We start from the raw sequence: 23,203 nt of genomic DNA, 5'->3' as shown, positions 1-23,203 counted from the left end.
AATCAATTTCATTAATATTTTTTCTATTTCTTATTTTATTATTCCAGACAAAGACATGAAACATCTTGGTAGATTGACTACATGTATACCTCAACTGGGGACAGAGACACAATGTGTTCTTATTTATGATTTCCAAGAGTATCTTGTGAAAAGATTTTTCTCATTTAGCAAATATAAGAAATGAGAATTTTCATAAATCCAGGAGCAAAGACTAAATTTATGGAATTGCCTGTGCTCAAGGAACTAAAAGGATAATATTTGGTTTGAGCACTTCAATTAAAGTCAAGAGTTTCATATAATGCCAACCTACTTTATGGGACTTACTTAGAATTAATTTCATTCTCAATGTGAAGTTCTCATTCTGTTTTTTTTTCTTTCTCTACATGATTTTTGTTTTTTTTTTTTTCTAGTGATCTTTAAAACACAAGCATTTGAGGGCTGGGGATATAGTTTAGTGGTAAAGCACTTGCCTAGCATGTGGAAGGCCTGGGTTCCATCCCTAGCACTGAAAACAAACAGCAACAACGAAGAAAAAGGAGGAAGAGGAGGAGGAGGAAGAGGAGGAGGAGGAGGAGGAGATGAGAAAAAAAAAGAAAAGAAAGAAATAAAGAAAACTCAAGGCTTTAGTGCATATTGTAAGAACCACAATCAGCCTGGCTGCCCTGGCTATACATATCTATCTGTAGTCTGTTGTGGTTTATTTCCTAATTTGCTTTGTGAATTGGGAAGCTCTAATAGGTTTTGTGTTGCTGATGACCATGGCCCCTGAAGCGTGATGCAAACCATCAGGCTCAGTCTATTTTGTTGTTTAAATTCAAGCTTAGAAATGAAGGGTTAATTATTTCTTAGTCTGATTAGTTTTGAATTTTTTAAATGGGCAGTCCTGCGTTTTTAGAAAAATAGTACGTAAGAATGCTTCTTTATCGGATCTTCTTTATTTCCTCAAACAAATCAAATATAGCTAAAGTATGTTATACTTTATTATTTTTGGCAAAGTATAAGGGATCAATATTAAAGGAATTGGTTGAAATGCTACAGATTTTCCTTCAGAAGGAGATGGGTTATCCAAGTTATCTATGCCCTAAAGTCTTGTTAAACTCATATTAAGTTACTTCAGTGAATTCTCTGGAATGGCCTCATGCTTCATCACATTTTAAAGCATGTATTTCCTTTCTAAAGCTGCAAGCCTTAATAACGCTAGGTCTGGAAATAAAAATTTCAAATGTCAAAAATTTCTCACATTGTACTTTCAAAGAGAACAGACTCCATCAATATGAGTAGTTGAAGCTTTAAAAGTCCCAAGCAAATGTTCTCTTTCAACTGGAATTCTATTCCATATGCCTTGTGGGTCCATAGGAAGCCTGTCTCCCATCCAGTCCTTCTCCTCTGGATGCAGTTTCCCATCTGAAAGCCTGGGAATTGTGCTCCACTGCACAATACACCTAGCTTTCATTGTTTGATAATGCTGCAGGTTCTCATGGCAACAAGTTAGACCTCTTCCACTACTTTACTGCCAAGTTTTCAAAGATAACATACAGTCAGCTCATGCTGCCCACACATAGCCTTACCTCTCTCCTGAGCATGCCACTGAGTGACAATGCTCTTCTGCTTTGGATCACATTAACTTTTGAGCTGATGCTTTCTCCTTCTCTTTGCTGGTGAGAAGGTCTATCTTATAAGCCCAGTGGTATATGCTCCTTCAAGTCCTTTGGTGTCTGAACAGAAAGGACCTTGGATTTTGTTTTGGACCTTGGCTGGGCTAGCTTCATCAATAAACCACTATTTCCATACTTTTCTGCCTCCACATAGTCTACTTCTCCTAAACCACCTGGAAAATACCTCATTTTTACAGATTCTGTACATAGCTGTTACAATCGATAGAACAAAGAGGATTGTGGTATTTCCTTGTAAGTGGGACTCATCTTTGTCTAGAGGTTTTCTCATCCAGCAGACTCTGGTGAAAATATTGCCCACTACTCTTTAGCATTCCAGTCTTCTTAGCATGGAGCATGTTAATCACAATTAATGAAACTTGGTCATCAAGATAAAAAAAAAGATACTGTCTCCCTCCTCTTCCCCAACACCTTTGTGCTTTGATTTTTGAGTGTTTTAAAGTACCTAACATGCATAAGTTCTAGATTTCCTTTCTGAGGGACTTAGGTCATCTCCTTTTCTACCCCATTCTGACAATCCCAACCATCTGTTGTGTAACTCTGACTCACAGAAAAGAGGACTAGAGCCTCTATCTTCTTGCTGTGCCATCTATATTCCAACCACTGTCTTTTGGGACCACAAAACATCCCAAATATGCAATTTGTTAGCTTTTCTCCCAAACCAACCTTTTAAGAGAACACCTCAGCTTGTTGTATTGTTTTTTCCTGGGGGGTGATCCTTCACCTCTGAAGAACTTGAGGCTTGGTGTTCCACCCGTGTGGAATCACAATATCTCTGGCTAATTCTGTTTCTGAACATGGTTGTGTAGGTGGTACTCCAGGGAATCCTCTAGGTCTTATCCATATTACTTCTTGTCCCCATGATAAAATTGTCAGGATCAGTTACTTAACCCATCATAATTTCCACTTATGTCAATTTGTCCAGTGGTAAGAGGGGCTAAAAATGGCCCTGAGATAGAGTGTCCAGTCAAATGAAATCATTTCCTATTTTCATTTTTAAAAGTATTTTTCCTACAAACCAGGGTGTAGCAAACTATAGTCTATGGACCAAATCTAGCCTGCCACCTATTTTTGTAAATAAAAATTTCATTGCAACATAGTCACTGTTATATATTTACATATTGTTTGTGGCTGTTTTCATGCTATACTGGCAGAGTGATTGTGACAGACCATGCCCTGTGATTTCCATCTGAGTGGGTGGGGAAGGAGACACACAGTTAACATACCATGCTGCTGTCTAGCTTTCTCTGTTCACCCTCAACCTATAAAACAACCAGGAAAACGATTCTTACCACAACATAGGCACGAAGGGGATATGAACGGGAACTCGAATCCTTCTTCCTCTGTCTGTGCACCTACTTCCTTCTTCACCAGATACTGTCATATGGTTTGGTTGTGATTACAAATGCCACATTCTTTTTTTTTTTTACAATTCTTTTTTAAAAATTTTGTTTTAATTAGTTACACATGACAGTACAATGATTTTGATATATCATACATTTGAATCAGATGGGGTATAATTTCTCATTTTTCTGAGTGTACAGGTTGCAAAATCACATTGGTCATGCAGTCACGTATATACCCACAGCAATAATAATGTCTATTTTATTCTGCTGTCCTTCCATTCCCCCCTCCCCTCCCCTCCCCTCCCCTCACTTCTCTTTACCCAATCTAATGTGACACACTTTTTTTTTTTTTTTTTACAAATGCCACATTCTTAATTCCAGAGAGAGTAAGTTGGCTTTTAACTCCTATATTGTCAAATAGCCAATTAAATAAGATTTTTAAATTTTAAAACAATGTTCAGGTGTTTAGATAAAATATCTGTCAACATGTCATATTGGCACATCTGTTGAGTACATTTAACAGAAACTAAATTATAAGGTGGTTAGGACAGCAGATTTGGAATCAGCTGACAAAACAAGGTGGGATACTCAAGGAAACTCTAGAGTCTTCATTACTTATCTTTTCAGCTTTGAAAAATGACAGGTATAATTCAGACAGTTCCTTTCAAAATATGAAAAGTATCAATTTTAGTAAATCTATATCTATATCCCTAAAGACTTTCCAGCTGTACTTATCAACATCTGGAAGCAGTATTGAGTAAACCACATGCTTGGTTCTTAGCTTGAAACATTTTTTTGGAAGGAATATTTTGTAAATTCAAGGGAGGCTGCAAACAGTTACTAGAAAAATACATTTTTCAATATATCATAAAGTCTGAGTTATTACTGAGTCTGATTCTCAAAACTTTCAACTCTAGGGCAGTTGAGAGCTTTGAAAAAAATTATTAGCAAGAATGCAAATTGATTAGAAGACCCAAATCTACAATTGTACTTAGTAAAAGATTTCCTTCCTTCCTTCTTTTCTCCCCCTACTTTCTAAACTTTCAGCAGCCATATAACATGTACTCCAAAGGATGAGATTGATTGATTCTTTGACCAGTAAGAAGAATGAAAAAATTCTATGGATAAGCAGAAGACTATACCTGGGAGGTACAGTCTATATTCTATATAGTCTAGTTCTATATGTTGAGAAGTATGGGAGTAGCAAATGGGAAAAGAGAAATAGGAAGGAAGAAAAAGAGAAAACATACCTCAGAGGAAAGACAATACCAGCAGAAGAGGCAGATGCTGATAGACAGGAGCTGAGAAAAGAGTGGTAAGAAATACACAGTGCAGAACTGCAATATTCATAAACGCCCAAATTCACTATATTATTAACTAAAAATGTGTCTATTGAGCAAATACTATGTGCTTGCCCTAGAAAAATCCTGAAAGATTCAAAGATGAATAAATACATCTCTGTCTCCGTGCTCCAGGTGCTCTTTGGTGGTGTGTAGGGGAGTATGGGCATATGTGTGTGATGTGTTTGTGATGTTCTGTATGCATGTAAACAACATAGTAGGAACATAAAAAAGGAGTCACTTTTACTTAGGCAGGGAGTGGAGGAAGGAAGACTAGAAAAGGTTCCATGTAAGAAGCAACACTTGAATTTAGCCTTGAAGTTTACATACTTCTTACAATTTCTGGTAGAGTTCAATGGAAATATTTAAAATAATAATTAATAATCTTACTAGCCTCAATAAAAAGTGATCATAATTGGTATGTAAGCCGTCTAGGTTTCTGTGTTCAATGTGACTCGTGTATATCTTAAGACTTAACTCAGTGATGAACCCTTCTTTGATCACCGTGGTCTTAAAGTGTTCTTATATGAATGACCATATTATCTTGGGTTGTATGTAGTCTGTGAGCTGCTCTTAGATTATACTGCTTTCCACCACACACAGTTTTCCCTACTACTGGATTTTAAGTTCCTAAGCATCCTTAAAGCACTTCTATTGTGTATTGTGGCATAAATAATTGAACTAATATTTGTGAAATTAGTGAATATATATGGGAAGATTCTTATCATAAACGTTGTAAGGATTATCTCATTATCTGGAAAATGCAATATTCATATCTGGGCCCTTCTGTATTACAGAATTTTGAGTGGTATATCTAGAATACAATTCAGCCTGTCCCAAGAACTACTTTATTTTCCTATTGAAAGTTAAGTACATTTATATGCTAGGGAAGAAGTGTGTAGGAATTGTCTTTGGATCAGGCATGCATTCAGAAAAAATATTTCCTGTGATTGGGAAATAGCAATTTGGAGGGATTGTGATATAGTGCTAGCCTTTGCTACTCAAGAGACCTTATTAGGGAGAATGAAAATAACTTAAAATGGTATGGAATACACCTGAGAAGGTTGTTTCAGTGCTGTACCATCTTAGGAGGAAAATTCCACACTCTTTTCCTGTCTTTGAAGTCTGTACCCACGCTAGGTTTTGTTCTTTTTTTTTTTTAATTGGTTGTTCACAACATTACAAAGCTCTTGACATATCATACTTCATACATTAGATTGAAGTGGGTTATGAACCCCCAATTTTACCCCAAATGCAGATTGCAGAATCACGTCGGTTACACATCCACAATTTTACATAATGCCCTATTAGTAATTGTTGTATTCTGCTACCTTTCCTGTCCCCTACTATCCCCCCTCCCTAGGTTTTGTTCTTTAAGGCTGTAATTCCTCTTATTGGCTACACATCTGAACCCTTAGTTCTCACCCTAAATCCACTGAATCAGAATTTCTGAGCCTAGGACATGAGAATCTGTGTTTGTATGAAATTCTCTAAGCAATTTGGTTGATGAACCAAGCCAGTGAGTTCCTGGTAAATTACATGTCAACTGTATTAAGTATATGATATTAATTCTAAAATACAGGGTTGTAAGATGGACTCTTTCCTCATTAAACTCATCCATCAGTCAGTCTAATGTTGATTAATGGGAGAACATCTAAAGACCTGAGGTTTAAACTTCTGTTTTTATTATGGGGTCCATATTTTCACCAATATTGTGGAATACTAGAGTTCACTCTCTTAGAAGTTCATCTTACCTGTCCCATAAATTTTCTGTGGGTGCAGAGATTTGTTTTTTTTCTAGTAATTCAAAGTGCAGTCAGGATGATTGTGAGAACTCCTCACTCAGCAAATGGAAAGAGTTATGGCATTTAAATGCAAACTATTATTGTTGCCATTATTTCTGCCTACTAATTACCTGAACATCAATTTATCCACTAAACTTCAACTTTTAAATTGAGATTTTGAGGAATTTATAATCTTATCTGGCCAGTAATATTTTTAAAAATTTGTCTTTTAATGTTTACATGGTCAAATATACCAAATACAATATTGTAATGTATGATGATTAGATCACACATATAAAGAGCCATCCTTTCTGGACCAGTCTCCAGGTCTTTGGGAAGAATTGAATAACAGAAAATCTACACATAAAACTATGAAGCAATTTTAATTTAATAAAAGAAGATCCCAAGTCTTATAAAATAAAGTGCCTTTGCAGATTAATGTTGGCTAAATGCAATTTAAGAATTATGTTAACAAATAATGGAAATAAGGAGCAATTAAATTTGAAAATTTTCATATTAAGCAAAGAATGCTTAAAGACTTCAATTTAGGATTTAAAGCAGAAGTATAAGTTTCCCAACTAAGAGGAAAATAGAATAGATTCCTTCCTCCCAAGAATATGATAATGTATTAATAATCAACCCAATAATAGTTCAAATTTTTAGAAAAAACCTGAAAAGTACAAATTACCCTGATATTCAGATAATATTCAGAAATCATATTGAAATAAATTCACTGGGACTTTAATGGGTTGTTAAATCACAACTGGATTCATTAAAACATTTTAGACATTATAAGAAGATTGCACTGGTCTTTTCCAAGTTGTTAGTATCTCAGAAGCACTTGCATAAAGAAGTATTGCTGATCACCAGATGTAATAAAACTGAGTTATTCTAAAAATTTTAGAATACTCTTAGGATTACTATCCTGGTACTTACAAAGATGATACAGCTGTATTTCTCCACAATGAAATCCTTGCATAAGAGTAAGATCCCAAATCATGACCAATAGAAATTATTCAAGACATATTATTACACCAAGAAATAGAAATAAAATTATTCTTGCCAAATTGTAGAGGAATACCATTAATTTGATATGACATTGTCTCTCTGTGTCAAAAATTAGGCATTATCTGTGGGTTTGCTGTTTCTGAGCATGATGAGGTTTAATAAGTAAGATGTTGAAATATGTTTGACCAGCAGAACTCCACCATGAGCTGGAAATTAGTTGATGTATGTACAACATTAATCGAATGATGGTTGTTTCATTATGCTTACTTAAAAAGGGAAACAATTAAAATTCAGAGCTATTAAAGTAGTAAAGAAATTCACATTCACTGTTCAGAAAGCCAGATATAGTAATACCTTTTAAGATGTAATATTTTATTTTCCTGGTGCATGTGTGTATATGGATATTATTGTCCTGTATATTATTTTTATATGATTATACATCATATCCATACAAAGATATAAACAAACCCAAAATACCTAGCTAATAAGACATGGTTTCTAAATAATAAATGCTTTTTACAGATTTGAAAAGTCTGCTGTTGTTGAGTATTTTAGCAAGAGCTAGATTTTTAAAGCTTGAAAATTCTAGCTATCCATTCTGAAATGACATGTCTCATGATTTTACTCCTTGTCACTTATTTCATTTAAGTAAGCTTAACTTTTGTTGAGCCCTCTATAAGAAGAAAATAGAAGATGGTATCAGGATTCTCCTTCATCTGATAGAGATCATGGTGTGGTTAGCAAGACCAGAGCCCAGGATACTTGGATGGAGAGATGGGTTTGCTGGACTACACACTAGGAAGAGTGGACTATTTACCTTAATTCTAGTGGGCGAGAGTCGTACCATCAGAAGACCTAGAAAAAGGGAAAACGTAAATCTCTTAACATGCAGTCCCATTCAGAAGCATTTCCTATGGACAATAGGAGGACCAGCTTCATCATATTCTTGCTTACTGATCCACATCTGCTGGAATGTGGACAGGCTGGCCAGGATGGAGCCCCCAATCCAAACAGAATATTTCCGTTCTGGGGGAGCTATGATCTTGATTTTCATGGTGCTGGGTGCCAGGGTTACAATTTCCTTCTGCATCCTGTCAGCAATGCCTGGGTACATTGTGCTGCCTCCCGACAGCACAGTGTTGGCATAGAGATCCTTACGGATGTCCACATCACATTTCATGATAGAGTTGAATGTCGTTTCATGGATCCCACTGGACTCAATGCCCAGAAAGGAAGGCTGGAAAATGGCTTCAGGGCACCGAAAGCGTTCATTCCCAATGGTGATCACCTGCCCATCAGGAAGCTCATAGCTTCTTTCAAGCGAAGAAGATGCAGCTGCACTGACCATCTCCTGCTCAAAGTCCAGGGCCACATAGCACAGCTTCTCTTTGACATCCCGCACAATCTCCCGCTCGGCTGTCGTGGTGAAGTTATAGCCTCTTTCTGTCAGGATCTTCATGAGGAAATCAGTCAGGTCTCTACCTGCCAGATCCAGGCGTAGAATGGCATGGGGAAGGGCATAACCTTCATAGATGGGCACAGTGTGAGTCACCCCATCCCCAGAATCCATCACGATACCTGTGGTCCGTCCTGAGGCATAGAGGGACAGCACGGCTTGGATAGCCACATACATGGCAGGTGTGTTGAAGGCCTCGAACATGATCTGAGTCATCTTTTCCCGGTTGATCTTGGGGTTGAGGGGTGCCTCAGTGAGAAGAATGGGATGCTCATCTGGAGCCACACGGAGCTCATTGTAGAAGGTGTGGTACCAGATCTTTTCCATATCGTCCCAGTTGGTGACTACTCCATGCTCAATAGGATACTTCAGAGTCAGGATGCCTCTCTTGCTCTGGGCCTCATCTCCCACATAGCAGTCCTTCTGGCCCATGCCTACCATAACCCCCTGGTGCCGGGGACGCCCTACCATGGAGGGGAACACAGCCCGGGGGGCATCATCACCCCCAAAGCCTGCCTTGCACATCCCTGATCCATTATCCACTACCAAGGCAGACAACTCGTCATCAATCATGGTATAGGATAGAATCTCTTAGATGGACGAGCACAAGTTAAATATAGAGTAAATACTAGACTGTGGTATGCAAGAGAAAGGAGGAATAGTCCTAAGACACTCCAGAACTGCCTTCAAAGAGGGAAGCCTGCACTGCCCTCAGAGGTATTTAAAGGAATACCCCACCCACATCCTCTCCCACCAGTTCCCAGCATTTCCGGGTGGAGTCACCTTCAGGTATTTAACAACAATGACAACTAAAGAAATCATTAATAGTCCTTCCTTCATAAGGAGAAAATTGGTTACCAAAGAGGCCAAATCTCAGGTCACTGTAATTAGGCAACCCACACACAGTTGTGAACCTGCTTGGCGAGGTCTCTAGATAACTATGTGATGCCATAGGAGATCTAAAAGCAAGATTAAAGGAGCTAGTGGTGGGCATGGCTAACACTTTCAGAAGGACCACTCCCCCACTTGGTTTGCCCTCTAGGTTCATTTTTTCTATATGAGCTTTAACTGTTCCATCTTAGCCTATTGTTTTTATGAAAGTTCTGACTCTGCAATCTTTACTTTTTAAATATTTTTTCCCCACAAGATTTCCAAGTTCACAAGTTGTCATCGTAATGGAAGCTATTTTAATGAATGAAAATAATGAGTGGCCAAGGGTGTCATGATAGCTGTAATTATAAATGCATACACTGATACCATGCAAAATGTAGAGATATTTAATAGACTTCTAATCTATCAGAGACCAAGTAAAAGTGATAGAGTAATCAATAAATTAAACCACTATAGATTTTTTTTCTGATGTGAATTTCTGATAGCCAAATTTTATTAAGCACTTATCATACCTAGACATTGTTCATAGACCTGGGTTTATTCAGTGCATGTTAACTGCATAGAGGTCCAATGCCAACTTTTTGGGATGACTTATTAATTAGAATGAAAATTATAAAAATTTTATTTGCAATCACTCAATTTGTATAAAGAACAAAATTAAATGATAAATTTGAAAACGACACATTTAAATCATAATTCAAATATTTTAACCTACCTAATATATATGCTTATTATAACACCAAATTTCTCTGTAGTTATTATAACATCAAACCTCTCTGTTATTAAAGTCTACACGAGTGAAATGGTATTACTTTCTTTCCATTGTCATTTCAAGAACAGTTTATTTTGATATTATATTTAATATAGAAATATGGACAACCAGGAGAGATATGTACCATTATAAAATGTAGGACATTAGCAGTGTGTTTCACAAAAGCAACAATTAAGAAAGCTCATTACTTCTGTTCCTATATGTGTTAGATAAATAGGATATAATCTGTTAGTTCTTCTAAAGTGAAATGATCTTCCTTATCCATGTCTGAGTTCTCCAAAGTTACATTTTTTTTGGTTTATTCATTCATTTGCCTAACAAAGCTCACTTTACAAGTGGTTGCAGCAACCCCTCCTTACTGAGCAGAAATATTCCCTCCAGTTCAAAGCCAGGAGAACTAGCTTCTGCCTTTGCCCAAGAGCCTGTTAGAAAGTTAGGGTAACACCATACTATGAGTGCTCAGCCCTTGCTTTGGCTTCAGTTTGCTATAGAATGATTTTTATTTGGGTTTATCCAGTGCTGCAATGTGCCCTCTAAACCTTCTTGTTGAAAATCAGTCATGAAGAATGTGTGTTTCACTACAAGACTCATTCATGGTTTTGCTTTGGGTCCCACCAGGACTAATTAATCTCTCTCTTACTATTTTTTGTTAACTGAAAAATTTCTCCTTCAACAGGGTTAACCTGAATGGTTTTATAAACTTCCTTTTCATGTAGTGCAACCAAGCTTTTGAGTAAAATAATATTTTATTGCTCTAGGATGATACTTCTGGGGATTTTTTTTTTCCTTTTAACCCTGTAACAAACTACATGTACATCCTACCAAATGGAAAATAAAATATGCATTGTATTAAGCACAGATTCCCATTTATGATTGCACTAGTCTGGAGTATAAAACAGAACCATGTCAGTGGAGGATCCAATACAGTACTAGGCACAGTCTTACGTCCTAGATTGACTAGAACACTGTCCAGAGATTTGCCTTTAAACTGAGGGCCAGAACCTAGTACAGTGAGCATTACTGATGCCTTTCAAGTGTGGCTGATGTGTGACTTTTGTAGATGATCTGTTGGCTTTTGTTTTAGTGTTAATGTTCAGAGAAATTTTCATCATTATATATTCTTAAAACAAACTCTTTTACCTAACTCCCCATAATACAAGAGGGCACATAATAATTAAATAATCATTTAAAAAGGTCATCTCATGGGTTGGTTATGTTTTTAAAAAAATAGTAAGAATTTGTATGAGTGAAACAGGAAAATGGGTTAATGAATGCTGGGCTGGGGGTGGGGGTGGGGGGAGGGAATGCTGTTCTTGGAGGGGCCAGATTTTCTAATTGAGTAGAATTTATAGTTGTTTAGGTTTACCTAAACCTTGAGGAATCTTTATGCTTAACTTCCAAAACTCCAGAATCTTATATTCTTTTACATTTCACCTAGTTCAACTAAGATGCAGATATAAACAAAGAAAAATAAAACAAAAACGAGAGTAAGGCATGGGTATGGCATTACACCCCAGGACTCTGGGCCTAGGTGACTGGAGAGCAGGGCCATTGTGCTCATCATTTTGCCTTTGAAGAGCAACCTTGGACTTTTTTATTCAGCCCACAGACATTTATTAAGCTTCTCCCATGTGCTGGGCATGGGTGTTATACTGATGAATAAAACATAGCCCCTGTTTTTGAAGTGTATTGCCTTATGGGTTAAAGTCACCTCCCTCTAGGCTGACAGATGGCACCTTGACACTGGTATGGAGCAGCTGGCTTGTGTTCTGACAAGGCATTTCCACTGATGGTCAGTTGTCAACATTTTGAATGTCACTCTCAGATACACAGATCATGAGTAGGGAGGCATGAAGATGGAGGGAAGGGCCCTTGAACCTGAGGTCAGGGCAAGGGAAAAGAGGTCCAGGGAAGATGTCCCTTGGGCTCAGTCTCAAAGGGTGGACAGGAGGCTGTCCATCAGTCAGTGGAGGCAATACTGCAGGCATAGGTACCACCAACAGGTAAAATCAGAGGATCAAGTGTGTTTTTGGAATGAGGGCTGTACACAAGGGTCAGCAATGGTTTAGAGGCTGAGAACAAGCACTTGGATCTTCACAGGCTAGAGGAAGCGAGTGGAATTCCAAGACTGCGTGTCGCATTCTCTCAGGCTTACATGAGGTCTGACTAGAGTCTCTTTCCAGTGGCCCAAGGAGGCTGCGTTGTGGTGATTATCTCCTATCCAGACTCTCTTAAACAACACTGATGAGACTGGGAATTTTAATGAGTTTCCTGTTGGCCACCACCAATTTAGAACATTGAGGTCAGCTACCTTCCTCTTTGGTCCTCACCTGGTTTCGCCCACACTCTCTTTCCTTCTGTCCTTGATCAGTTTCCCAGAAGTTTACCTCTGCCAATGTGTTGATAGCTCAGAGTCTCCTTTAACTGGACTCCGATGTTTGTACAGATTGATAACATGTTTGATAAACAGACACAGGCATAGGTGGTTAGTGTGATTTTTCTCATTGTACATTAATCTATTCACTAATAGAGATAGCCAACCATTTTTAATTTTTTCCTACATATTTTATTGATGTATTATAGTTGTACACAATGATGTAATTTGCTGTTACATATTCATATATGCACACAATGTAACAATTTAATTTGGCCAATATCACTCCCTAGCACTTCCCTTCTCCCTCCCTATCTCCCAACCCTGTGGTCCCTTTCCTGTTCTGATCTCCCTTTGATTTTCATGAGAGTCACCCTCACCTTTTTTTCCCCTTTTTCCTCTCCAGTTTCTACATATAAGAGAAAACATATGATCCTTGGCCTTCTGAATTTGACTTATTTTGCTGAACATAATGGTCTCTGGTTCCATCTGTTTTCCTTCAAATGACATAATTTTATTTTTCATTATTAGTCAACCACTTTTAAAAGTTAAAAGCTCATTTATTTTGTGGCTATATGCTACCTAATATTTATATTTCATATTGATAAAATGATTTAGTCATGATATCTTAAAAACTGTAAATATTCACTCCAGAGAAGTCTCTAACATGTGTCTTTAAAACTTTCTTTTGGTCAGGCGTGGTGCCACATGCCTGTAACCCCATCAGGTGGGGAGGCAGAGGCAGGATGATCATAAGTTCAGAGCCAACCTCAGCAACTAAGTGGGGCCCTAAGTAAGAACCTGTCTCAAAATTAAAAAATAAATAAAAAGAAAAGAACAGAATGTGGCTCAGTGGTTAAGTACCCCTGGGTTCAGTCCCTGGTACCAAAAACAAACAAATAAACAATCCAAAAAAATAAAATAAAATAAAACACACACACACATACACACAAATACACACACACAATCTTTCTTACAAAGAATAAATCTATGACTAATAATTACTAATGAAGTTTATAGTGAAATTTCCGATTATTTGTCTTAATATGTAAAATTTTGTAAAAAAAAAAAAGAAAGGAAGTAGTATGAAAACATTTAAAATGCAAACTTCCTCAAAGAAGACCTGGCTGACCTATTTCCTGTGGCAAGCATGGGCCAGAGGGAGGAGGTACCTCTTGACCAGTTCCTGGATGCACTTATAATAAAGCTCTGAGCACAAGAATCATTTTCCTGGTGCTGAGGACAACAGCCCGCAGCCCCAGCCTGAGCTAGCCCATGCTCTGAGAATAAGACCAGCTTTTACTCCTCAGGGCATCAGGGCCAGAAATGAACTTTATGGTACGTTTTCCTTACTCTAACTTAAAAATACTATTTTTAAAAATATATTTCTATATTTAAATAAAAATTTAAAATATATTTAAATATTTTAAAAAATATATTTCAGCCATAGATTTGTAAGCAGAATTGCTAAGAGGAAGAATAGATTCCTGTGTGTATAAGATGAATCCTCAAATGTATATATTGATTCTAAGGAAAAGGAGAAAAGGGCTGGGGCTGTAGCTCTGTGGAAGAATGCTTGCCTAGCATGTGTGAGGCAATGGGTTCCATCCTCAGCACCACATAAAAATAAAAAAAATAAATAAAGACATTCTGTCCATCTACAACTACAAAATTTTTTAAAAAGGAGAAAAAGTGGAGATTTTGCAATCAGAAACATCAACATTAACAGAAGTTCTTCATCACTGAGCTGAACCACATGTCCAAGTCTGAGATGAATTCTGAGTTGTTCTCTGATCCTGAAAGGTGGAGGGGGAATGAGAAAAATAGTGATTTCTGATCACTTCTTGTGTGCCAATCTCTATGCTAAATGTTTCACATATGACCCTTTTTAGATCCATGGGTTCATCCTCTCCATTTTAGAAGAAATACACTGAGCCTCAAAGCAACCTGATCTAGGCAATTCAGAGCAATAGTGGCTTTGAACCTACTGGCCCAGGTCCAAAGCCTAAAGCCCTGCCAATTGATGGGTAAAGGAGAGGATACAGTGACATCTGGCTTGCCCTCCCTGAGAGAGACAGCAACTGGGACTATCCTTGGGAAGTCTTTGTAGTCCTTGGGGGAAACACCATCTTAAGGTGTCGAAATGGCATCTCAGAGTGCCAAGCAGGATGAATATTAATGTCAAAAGAAGAAAACCAAATAATATTCTAGAGAACTATAGCAGGTTCTTCCTTTTTATTAATATTAATATCAGACTATCTTATTCTCAAAATGGAAAAAAAAAAGACGAGTTAAGGCTTGGTCAGAGAAAGAAAGAAATTCACAAACAGAAGCAAATCTATTATTATCTAAAACAAACTAGTAGGAGAGTAAGTTATGGAGGAAATAGTAGGATAGGTAACAGGCAATTAGAAAGCAAAACATAAATCAGTAAGCCAAATGCATCTATTGGATCAGAGCCACAAGGGAAGTGGGGCCTGCCAGGTGTCAATTTTCAGATCCCAAGTGGCATTGTCTTCAGACATTCAGATTTGACCATGTTAATCCAAGATGACAGTAGAAAGTGGGGCACGGCTCTGTCTTAGGAAGTTGGGTAAGCCTGGGAGAGCCTGGGGTGGTTGAGTAAGTCTGGTGCCTCTAAAACAGGTCAAGAGAAAAAGCCAACCAAGATGGTCAAGAACGACCAGATTATAGAGATGAAGGTGGCAAGACTAGAGAGCAAGGAAATTGGGTCAGAATCCAGGCCCTAGTGCTCAGAGCACCTTAAAGAGTGTGAGGTGGAGTGAGGGACAATTCACCTGTGAACTGAGGTAATTCCCATAGTGTGGGTGTCCCAGGCCAGCAGGAGTTTGAAGGGAAAATCTCACAAAGTTGGAAAGGAAACAACAGCGAATATAGCTGTCACTCAGTACCGATGGGGCTAGAGATCACAGGACCTTAATGGAGCCAATCTGTCATAGCAACATGTGAAGCACAAAAATGAAAAATCAGGCTACTTATTCTCAAAAGTAGCTTTGTGACTACTGTGTTGTATTCAGTGGTTATTCTTTATTCTGGTGAACCTGGCTTTGTGAATGCTTAACTATCGTGTCTTATTTCCTGCACATTTTCAGTGTGACCATATAGAAGCCTGCGTCTGTCTAGTTATAATTTTTGAAACAGGATGGTGGCTTATCAAGCACTAGAAAATGTCCAGTCTCTGGTGTACAGAGTGCCTGATGCTATGGAAACGTGCTGTCCCGCCTAGAGGACCGTGAAGGTGGATGATGCAGAATGAAAAGGCTAATTCAATTTTGGATGCTGCCTAATTCACTTCAGGGGAAAACTTATTGATTGGTAGGATATGACTCAATGTGGTATCTTTTATTTTGTTCTCCCCTAAGCTAAGAGAAGCAGCTTTTCTGGGGATCTCAAGGGACCCAGGGAGGAAATTTTTTCTGGTATTTGGAACTGGTAAGTGCCTCCAGGGGGTCTTAGTTCTTTTGCTGACATCAAAGCAGGATGATGTAATCTTTTAACAGAGAAAAGATGAGTGGGCATTAGGAAGCCCTGCATGGTGGGGTTCAGGAGAGAAGGGGATAGAACTTACAGAAGAGATGGGAAACCCAGGTGAAAGCAAGGGCAGTGGAATATTAGGACTTACAGCCTGACGATAGATGGTTTCCTTTCCTTTAGTTATCACATCACCAAGTCCAGGATAAATGACATCAAAACACTAAAGAAGAGATACTATTACTATACAGTACAGATTCTGGATTCTCGAAGGGGACAGACCACAGCTGAGTAGAGAGCAAGCACGTGAGGTCCCCAGCACAGCTTCTTTGGTCTTTGGCCCCATTCAGTGTTCTAAAAAGGACTTTTAAGTTTTTAGTTTTGAATATTTTAAAAAGGCAGATTTCTGAATTTCCACTTCTCTGAAAAAATAGAAAATCAAGAAACACTGGGACCCTGCTCCTTGCAACATTGCTGAATAGCAGCTGCCCCCATTAGAAGGCAAGTGCTCTCCATCTCCTCAGCCCCCGTGTCCCTGAAGGGTGGCTCCCAGCCCTCTCAACTCATGGTCCTTGCAGGCTTGAGAGTTGAATTTGTCCTGAGAGACTAAAAAGAACCACACATTTGAGGCAGGGATGGGAAAAAGATGAGGAGGGAGGCTGTGTTCTGTGGTCCTCTCTTGATTTGGAGATGGCTTGGTTTTGACAAGACCATAATATAAAATATGTGTGACAGAGTTTCTTTGGTTATATGACAAATGGTCAAATGTGACATTCAGTCTTTAGGAATTAAAGAGCAATGCAATTCAAAAGGCTGAGCAAAAAGGGCGGTTCAGTTTTTTTTTCTTTGAGGATGGAATATGGCAGAATGGAAACATTTAAATAAAATTTGAGTAAAATTATTAAGAGTATAATAAAATATGACTTTTCTGGTGAACTATTTCTGTTGACACTGGTGAAAAGGCTCAGAGGTGTGGGTCCTTGGATTTTCTCCTATTTCTGTTTGGATGAGTCTGAAAGAGACTGGAGGTTTCTAAATGATATCCTCACATTCTGGGACTTTCTTTTACAGGAGAGCTATCTTTAGGAGGGAGATGGATGCATTTCACTTCTCTAGATCCCTTTCCTCTGAAACTGAGTTCTTTGAAGAAGAGCACTCAGAGACAGTTTAAGAACCTTCCAAAGGAAAGTCTTGGTTAAAGCTCTCAGAGCAAGTTTTCCCTTTGTTATACCCAGCTGCAAGTGGGATCTGGTGGAGTATCAGAAATAGACTTTAGGATTAAAATAAAAGAGGAAGAATTCTTTCACAACATCCCTGATGGTATTTTCAGTCTTAGCCAGAGGAAGGGAGAAAAAAGAGCTCCAGGTTAGGTAAAAGGCTAATTGGAATGCAAAAGAATTTAGGAATATTAACCCAAGGACAAGATGACCAAAGGAAGTAGAAGGACTGGGGAGAGATACAAGGCAGAATTTCATTTATTTTATGAAAATCATATATTTATATATGCAAAGAAAATATTAGAATATGACTCACATATGGACATGTCCCTCCCTGCTTGAAAGCTTTTGATGACTTAGAATTAGCCAGAGGACTAAGTCTAAACTTTAAGGCCCTCTATTATCTGGCTCCAACCTACTTCTCCTGCCTGATCATTTACTGTCCTTTCTCCTCCCCGGTGCTTGAACCTTGGGCTCCTGTCTCCTGACCTAATTGCTTCCCAGACAGCCTGTTCCTCAGAATTGCTGACACTGTTTACTTGCCTGGGAAGGTCCCTTCCCCCTTCTCTTCCCTTTTGTGTTCAATCCACCTTGAAAGCCATTTCGGATGCTCAATAGTTGCTCACAGAGCCGTTTTCATTTTCCCCAGGAGGAATGAATCTCTTGTCTTTGAAACCTACAGTTCTTCACTTCTATTTCTTAGTTATTTTCTCTTTCTGTTTTGTACCACTTATGTACATGTTCGTCTCCCTCACTGCCCTCTCTTTATCAAATTCTAACATTGCCTCTATCAGTGATTTGCAACTATAATTGTTTAATCATTGACTATTGACTTTAACTTCCAATATTTATTTTGAAACAGATAGTTGATTGATTGGGTTGCGTTAACATCCCAACAAGCGTTTAAGTTGTAACTTAACATATTTGAAACCAAATTCATTAGCTTCTCCCAAGTACTTTGTTAAATAAAAGTGATCTCAACATTTTCAAAATAACTCAATTTTCTAATTTGAGGATCATCTTTGACTCAATCATTTATTTCACATTTTTTAACAGAGCATAGTATAACATAGAATTCTAGTGAATATTCTTGAATTGTTTCTCATAAACTCTGTTTCTTTCTGCCCTGATTTGTTTTGCCTTAGTTCTGACCCCAGTCTCTGCACAGTAACTATGGAAATATAGTAGTTAAGAACACAACTTTGAATCTGGCAAAGCTAGGTTTGCCCCATTCTTGCTGGGTTTGCAAACTGGGCCACTTCAGAATTTTCCAAAGTCTCTTTTTCTACCTCTGTGTGGAAGATAATAATTGTATCTGTCTTGTAAAGTTGTTGTGAGGCTGACATGAGATTGTATGGGTAAAGTGTTTGGCAAAGTGCACTGTAAGAGCAGAGTTCTGTGAGTGTTAGCAATGAACATAGCAGTTCCCGTTACTCTCCTGAGGGCCTGTTCAGCTCTGGCCAGTTGAATCTCCTCACTGTGAAGAGCTTAGGAGCTGTAAAATGCTTCTAGCAAGAATCTCTAGTAGGGATGTAGCAGACCCTCAGTATGGGGCAGATTCTTTGGTTAGAAAAGTTTGGGGTGGCTAAAGAGAGGTAGACTATTGGTAAAAAGCCCCTGAAGCAATTGCTGTGGTATTGCACTTGAGTGGTTTTTATTCTATAAGCCAGGTAGTGTTGCTCATGCTACTGTCAGAGGTGACTAAATTTTGCATAGAGATGGAACCTAATTATTTTTTTGAGGAGGTTTATTGTGAAGAAATAACACAAGATATATCTCTTGCTTATCTAGATGCAGTGTTCCTCCTCCTCTTTCTCCTCCTCCTCCTCCTTTCCTCCTCCTCCTCCTCCTCCTCCTCCTCCTCCTCCTCCTCCTCCTCCTCCTCCTCCTTCTTTGGGTACTGGGTCTTAAACCCAGGGGTGTCTTATCATTGAGCTACTTTCCTAGCTCTTTATTTTTTAATAATTTGTTAAGTTGCCCAGACTGGCCTCAAACTTGCCATCCTCCTGTCTCAGTCTTACAAGATTATAGATGTGTGATACCATGTCTGACTAGTGCTTTCTTACTCTTGGGGTTCAGAGATGAGGAATATTCTTCTTGCTCCTTCAATTCTCCATGATGGCTTGATGCCCGCTGCAATTGTATGGTGGAGTGCAGCCCCTGGAAAAGGGCTGAGGAGATGATGTGGATGGGCCTTTTATTTTTATAAAATTAATTAATTAATTTTTAATTAAGTATATATGACAGCAGAATGCATTTTGATTCATTGTACACAATTTCTGCACAACTTTTCATTTCTCTGGTTGTACAAAACATTGCATGTACCTAGGGTAATGATGTCCACCTCATTTCTACCATCTCTCTTGTTGCTCCCATGCCCCCTCCCCAGCCCTCCTTCCACTTTGCCAATCAAAGTTATTCCACTTTTTCCTGTCCTTAACCCCATTATGAATCAGCATCCACTTATCATAAAGAACCTTTGGCCTTTGGTTTTTTGGAATTGACTTACTTCATTTAGCATGATATTGTCCAGCTCCATCCATTTACCTGCAAATTCCATGATTTTATTCTCTTTTAATGCTGAGTAATATTCCATTGTGAATATACCACAGTTTCTTTATCCTGAAAGGCATCTAGGTTGCTTCCACAGTTTAGCTACTGTGAATTGAGCTGCTATGAACATTGATGTAGCTGTGCTGCTGTAGTGTGATGATTTTAAGTCCTTTGGGTATAGACTGAGAAGTGGGATAGCTGGGTCAAATGGTGGTTCCATTCCAAGTTTTCTAAGGAATCTCCATACCGCTTTCCAGATTGGTTGCACCAATTTGCAGTCCCACCAGCAATGTGTGAATGTGTCTTTTCCCCCACATTTTTGCTAACAATTATTGTTGTATGTATTCTTGATAATTGCCATTCTGATGGGTGTGAGATGAAATCTTAGAGTAATTTTGATTTGCATTTCTCTAGTTACTAGAGATGTTTAACTTTTTTTTCATATATTTGTCGATCAAATGTATATCTTTCTGACAAGTGCTTGTTGTTCAGCTCCTTAGCCCATTTATTGATTGGGCTTTTATTGGTGTTAAGTTTTTTTACTTCTTTATATATTCTGGAGATTAGTGCTCTATCTGAAGTGAGTGTGGCAAAAATTTGTTCCCAAAACGTAGGCTCTCTGTTCACCTCACTGATTGTTTCTTTTGCTGAGAAGAAGCTTTATAGTTTGAGTCCATTTCATTTATTAATTCTTGATTTTATTTCTTGCATTCCAGGAGTCTTGTTAAGAAAACTGGGGCCTAATCTGATGTGATGAAGATTTGGACCTACTTTTTCCTCTATTTAGGTGCAGGGTCTCTGGACTAATTCCTAGGTCCTTGATCCACTTTGAGTTGAGTTTTGTGCATGGGAGAGATAGGGGTTTATTTTCATTTTTCTACATATGGATTTCCAGTTCTCCCAGCACCATTTGTCGAAGAGGCTATCTTTTCTCCAATGTATGTTTTTGGTTCCTTTGTCTAGTATGAGATAACTATATTTATGTGGGTTTGTCTCTGTGTCTTCTATTCTGTACCATTGGTCTACAAGTCTGTTTTGGTGCCAATACCATGCTGTCTTTGTTACTATTGCTTTGTAGTATAGTTTAAGGTCTGGTACAGTGATGCCATCTGCTTCTCTCTTCTTGCTAAGGATTGCTTTAACTATTCTGGGTCTCTAATTTCATAACTACTTTTCCTATTTCTATGAGGATTTTGATTGGAATTGCTTTAAATCTGTATAGTGCTTTTGGTAGTATGGTCATTTTGATAATATTAATTTTACCTATCCAAGAGCATGGGAGATCTCTAAGGTCCTCTTCAATTTCTTTCTTTAGTGTTCTGTAATTTTTAATTGTAGAGGTCACCTCTTTTGTTGATTCCCAAAAGTATTTTATTTTATTTCATTTTTTTGAGGCTATTGTGAATGGAGTATCTTTCCTAATTTCTCTTTAGAGGATTCATAATTGATATTTAGAAATGCATTTGATTTATGGGTATTGATTTTATATCCTGCCACTTTGCTGAATTTATTAATTAATTCTAGATGTTTTCTGGTGGAATTTTTTGGATCCTCTAAGTATAGAATGATGCTGTAAGCAAATAATGATAGTTTTAGAGTTTTTCTTTTCCTATTTATATCCCTTTAATTTCTTTCATCTGTCTAATTGCTCTGGATAGACTTTCAAGGACTATTTTGAATAGAAGGGGTGAAAGAGGGCATCCCTGTCTTGTTCCAGTTTTTATAGGGAATGCTTCCAATTTTTCTCCATTTAGAATGATGTTGGCCTTGGGTTTATTATAGATAACATTTATAATGTTGAGGTATATTCCTAGTATCCCTAGTTTTTCTAGTGTTTTGAACATGAAGGAGTGCTATAATGTTGAGGTATATTCCTAGTATCCCTAGTTTTTCTAGTGTTTTGAACATGAAGGAGTGCTATATTTTGTCAAATGCTTTCTCTGCATCAATTGATATAATTATGTGATTCTTTAAGTCTATTAATGTGATGAATTATATTTATTGGTTTCCATATGTTGAACCAACTTCCATCCCTGGAATGAACCCCACTTGATCATGGTGCACTATTTTTTAAATATGCTTTTGTATTCCATTTGCCAGAATTTTATTGAGAATTTTTTCATCAATGTTCATCTGAGATATTAGTCTGAAATTTTCTTTCCTTGATGCGTCTCTCCTTGGTATCAGGATGATACTAGCTTCATAGAATGAGTTTGGGAGGGTTCTTTTCTTTTCTATTTAATGGAATAATTTGAGGAGTATTGGTATTAATTTTTCTTTATAGGTCTTGTAGAACTCAGCTGTCAATCTGTCTGGTCCTGGGCTTTTCTTGGTTGGTAAGCTTTTGATGGTGTCTTCTATTTCCTTGCTTGAAATTGATCTGTTTAAATTGTTTATGTTCTCTTGACTCAGTTTGGGTTGCTCATATGCTCTTTGAAATTTGTTGGTGTCTTTGAGGTTTTCTATTTTACTGTAGTGTAAATTTTCAAAATAGTTTCTAATTGTCTTCTGTATTTCTATAGTGTCTGTTGTGATATTTTCTTTTTCATCACAAATTTTAGTAAATTGAGTTTTCTCCCTCCTTCTTTTCATTAGGGTGGCTAAGGGTTTGTCAATTTTATTTATTTATTTCAAAGAACCAGCTTTTGTTTTGTCAATTTTTGAATAGTTTCTTTTGTTTCAATTTCATTGATTTCCACCCTGATTTTAATTATTTCCTGTCTTCTACTACTTTTGGTGTTGGTTTGCTCTTCTTTTCCTTTGAGCTGTAATGTAAGGTTGTTTATTTGTTGATGTTTTCTTCTTTTTATGAATGAGTTTAATGCAAAGAACTTTCCTATTTAGCCCTGCCCTCATAATGTTCCAGAGATTTTGATAAGTTGTATTGGAGTTCTCATTTACCTCTAAGAATTTTTTTCTCCTCCCTGATGCCTTCTGTTATTCATGCTTCATTCAATAGTGTATTGTTTAGTCTCTATGTGTTGGAGTAGCTTTTATTTTTAATTTTATCATCAATTTCTAATTTTATTCCATTGAGGTCAGATAGAATGCAGGAGTATCTCTATTTTTTTTGTATTTGCTAAGACTTGCTTTGTGGCATAACATATGGTCTATTTTGGAGAAGGATCCATGTGCTACTGAGAAGAAAGTGTATTTGCTCATTGATGGATGGAATATTCTATATATGTCTGTTAAGCCCAAATTATTGATTTCATTATTAAGCTCTATAGTTTCTTTGTTTAGTTTTTGTTTGGAAAATCTATCCAGTGGTGAAAGAGGTGTATTAAAGTCACGCAG

The 23,203-nt window shown here is 37.6% G+C and overlaps 1 protein-coding gene across 1 annotated transcript; it reads right to left on the bottom strand.

The window, feature by feature from the left end:
• Positions 1 to 8,049: 8,049 nt before the first annotated feature.
• Positions 8,050 to 9,180, bottom strand: ACTBL2 (actin beta like 2; the record flags this gene model as incomplete). Its single annotated transcript, XM_081308600.1, has 1 exon — positions 8,050 to 9,180. The coding sequence occupies one exon, from the start codon at positions 9,178 to 9,180 to the stop codon at positions 8,050 to 8,052; it is 1,131 nt and encodes a 376-aa protein (XP_081164726.1).
• Between the last annotated feature and the right edge of the window lie 14,023 nt (positions 9,181 to 23,203).

The sequence above is a fragment of the Spermophilus citellus genome (assembly GCF_964194105.1).
Source record: "Spermophilus citellus genome assembly, chromosome: 1".
In the NCBI taxonomy this organism is placed as follows: domain Eukaryota; kingdom Metazoa; phylum Chordata; class Mammalia; order Rodentia; family Sciuridae; genus Spermophilus; species Spermophilus citellus.
This window is presented reverse-complemented; position numbering and strand designations above follow the sequence as displayed.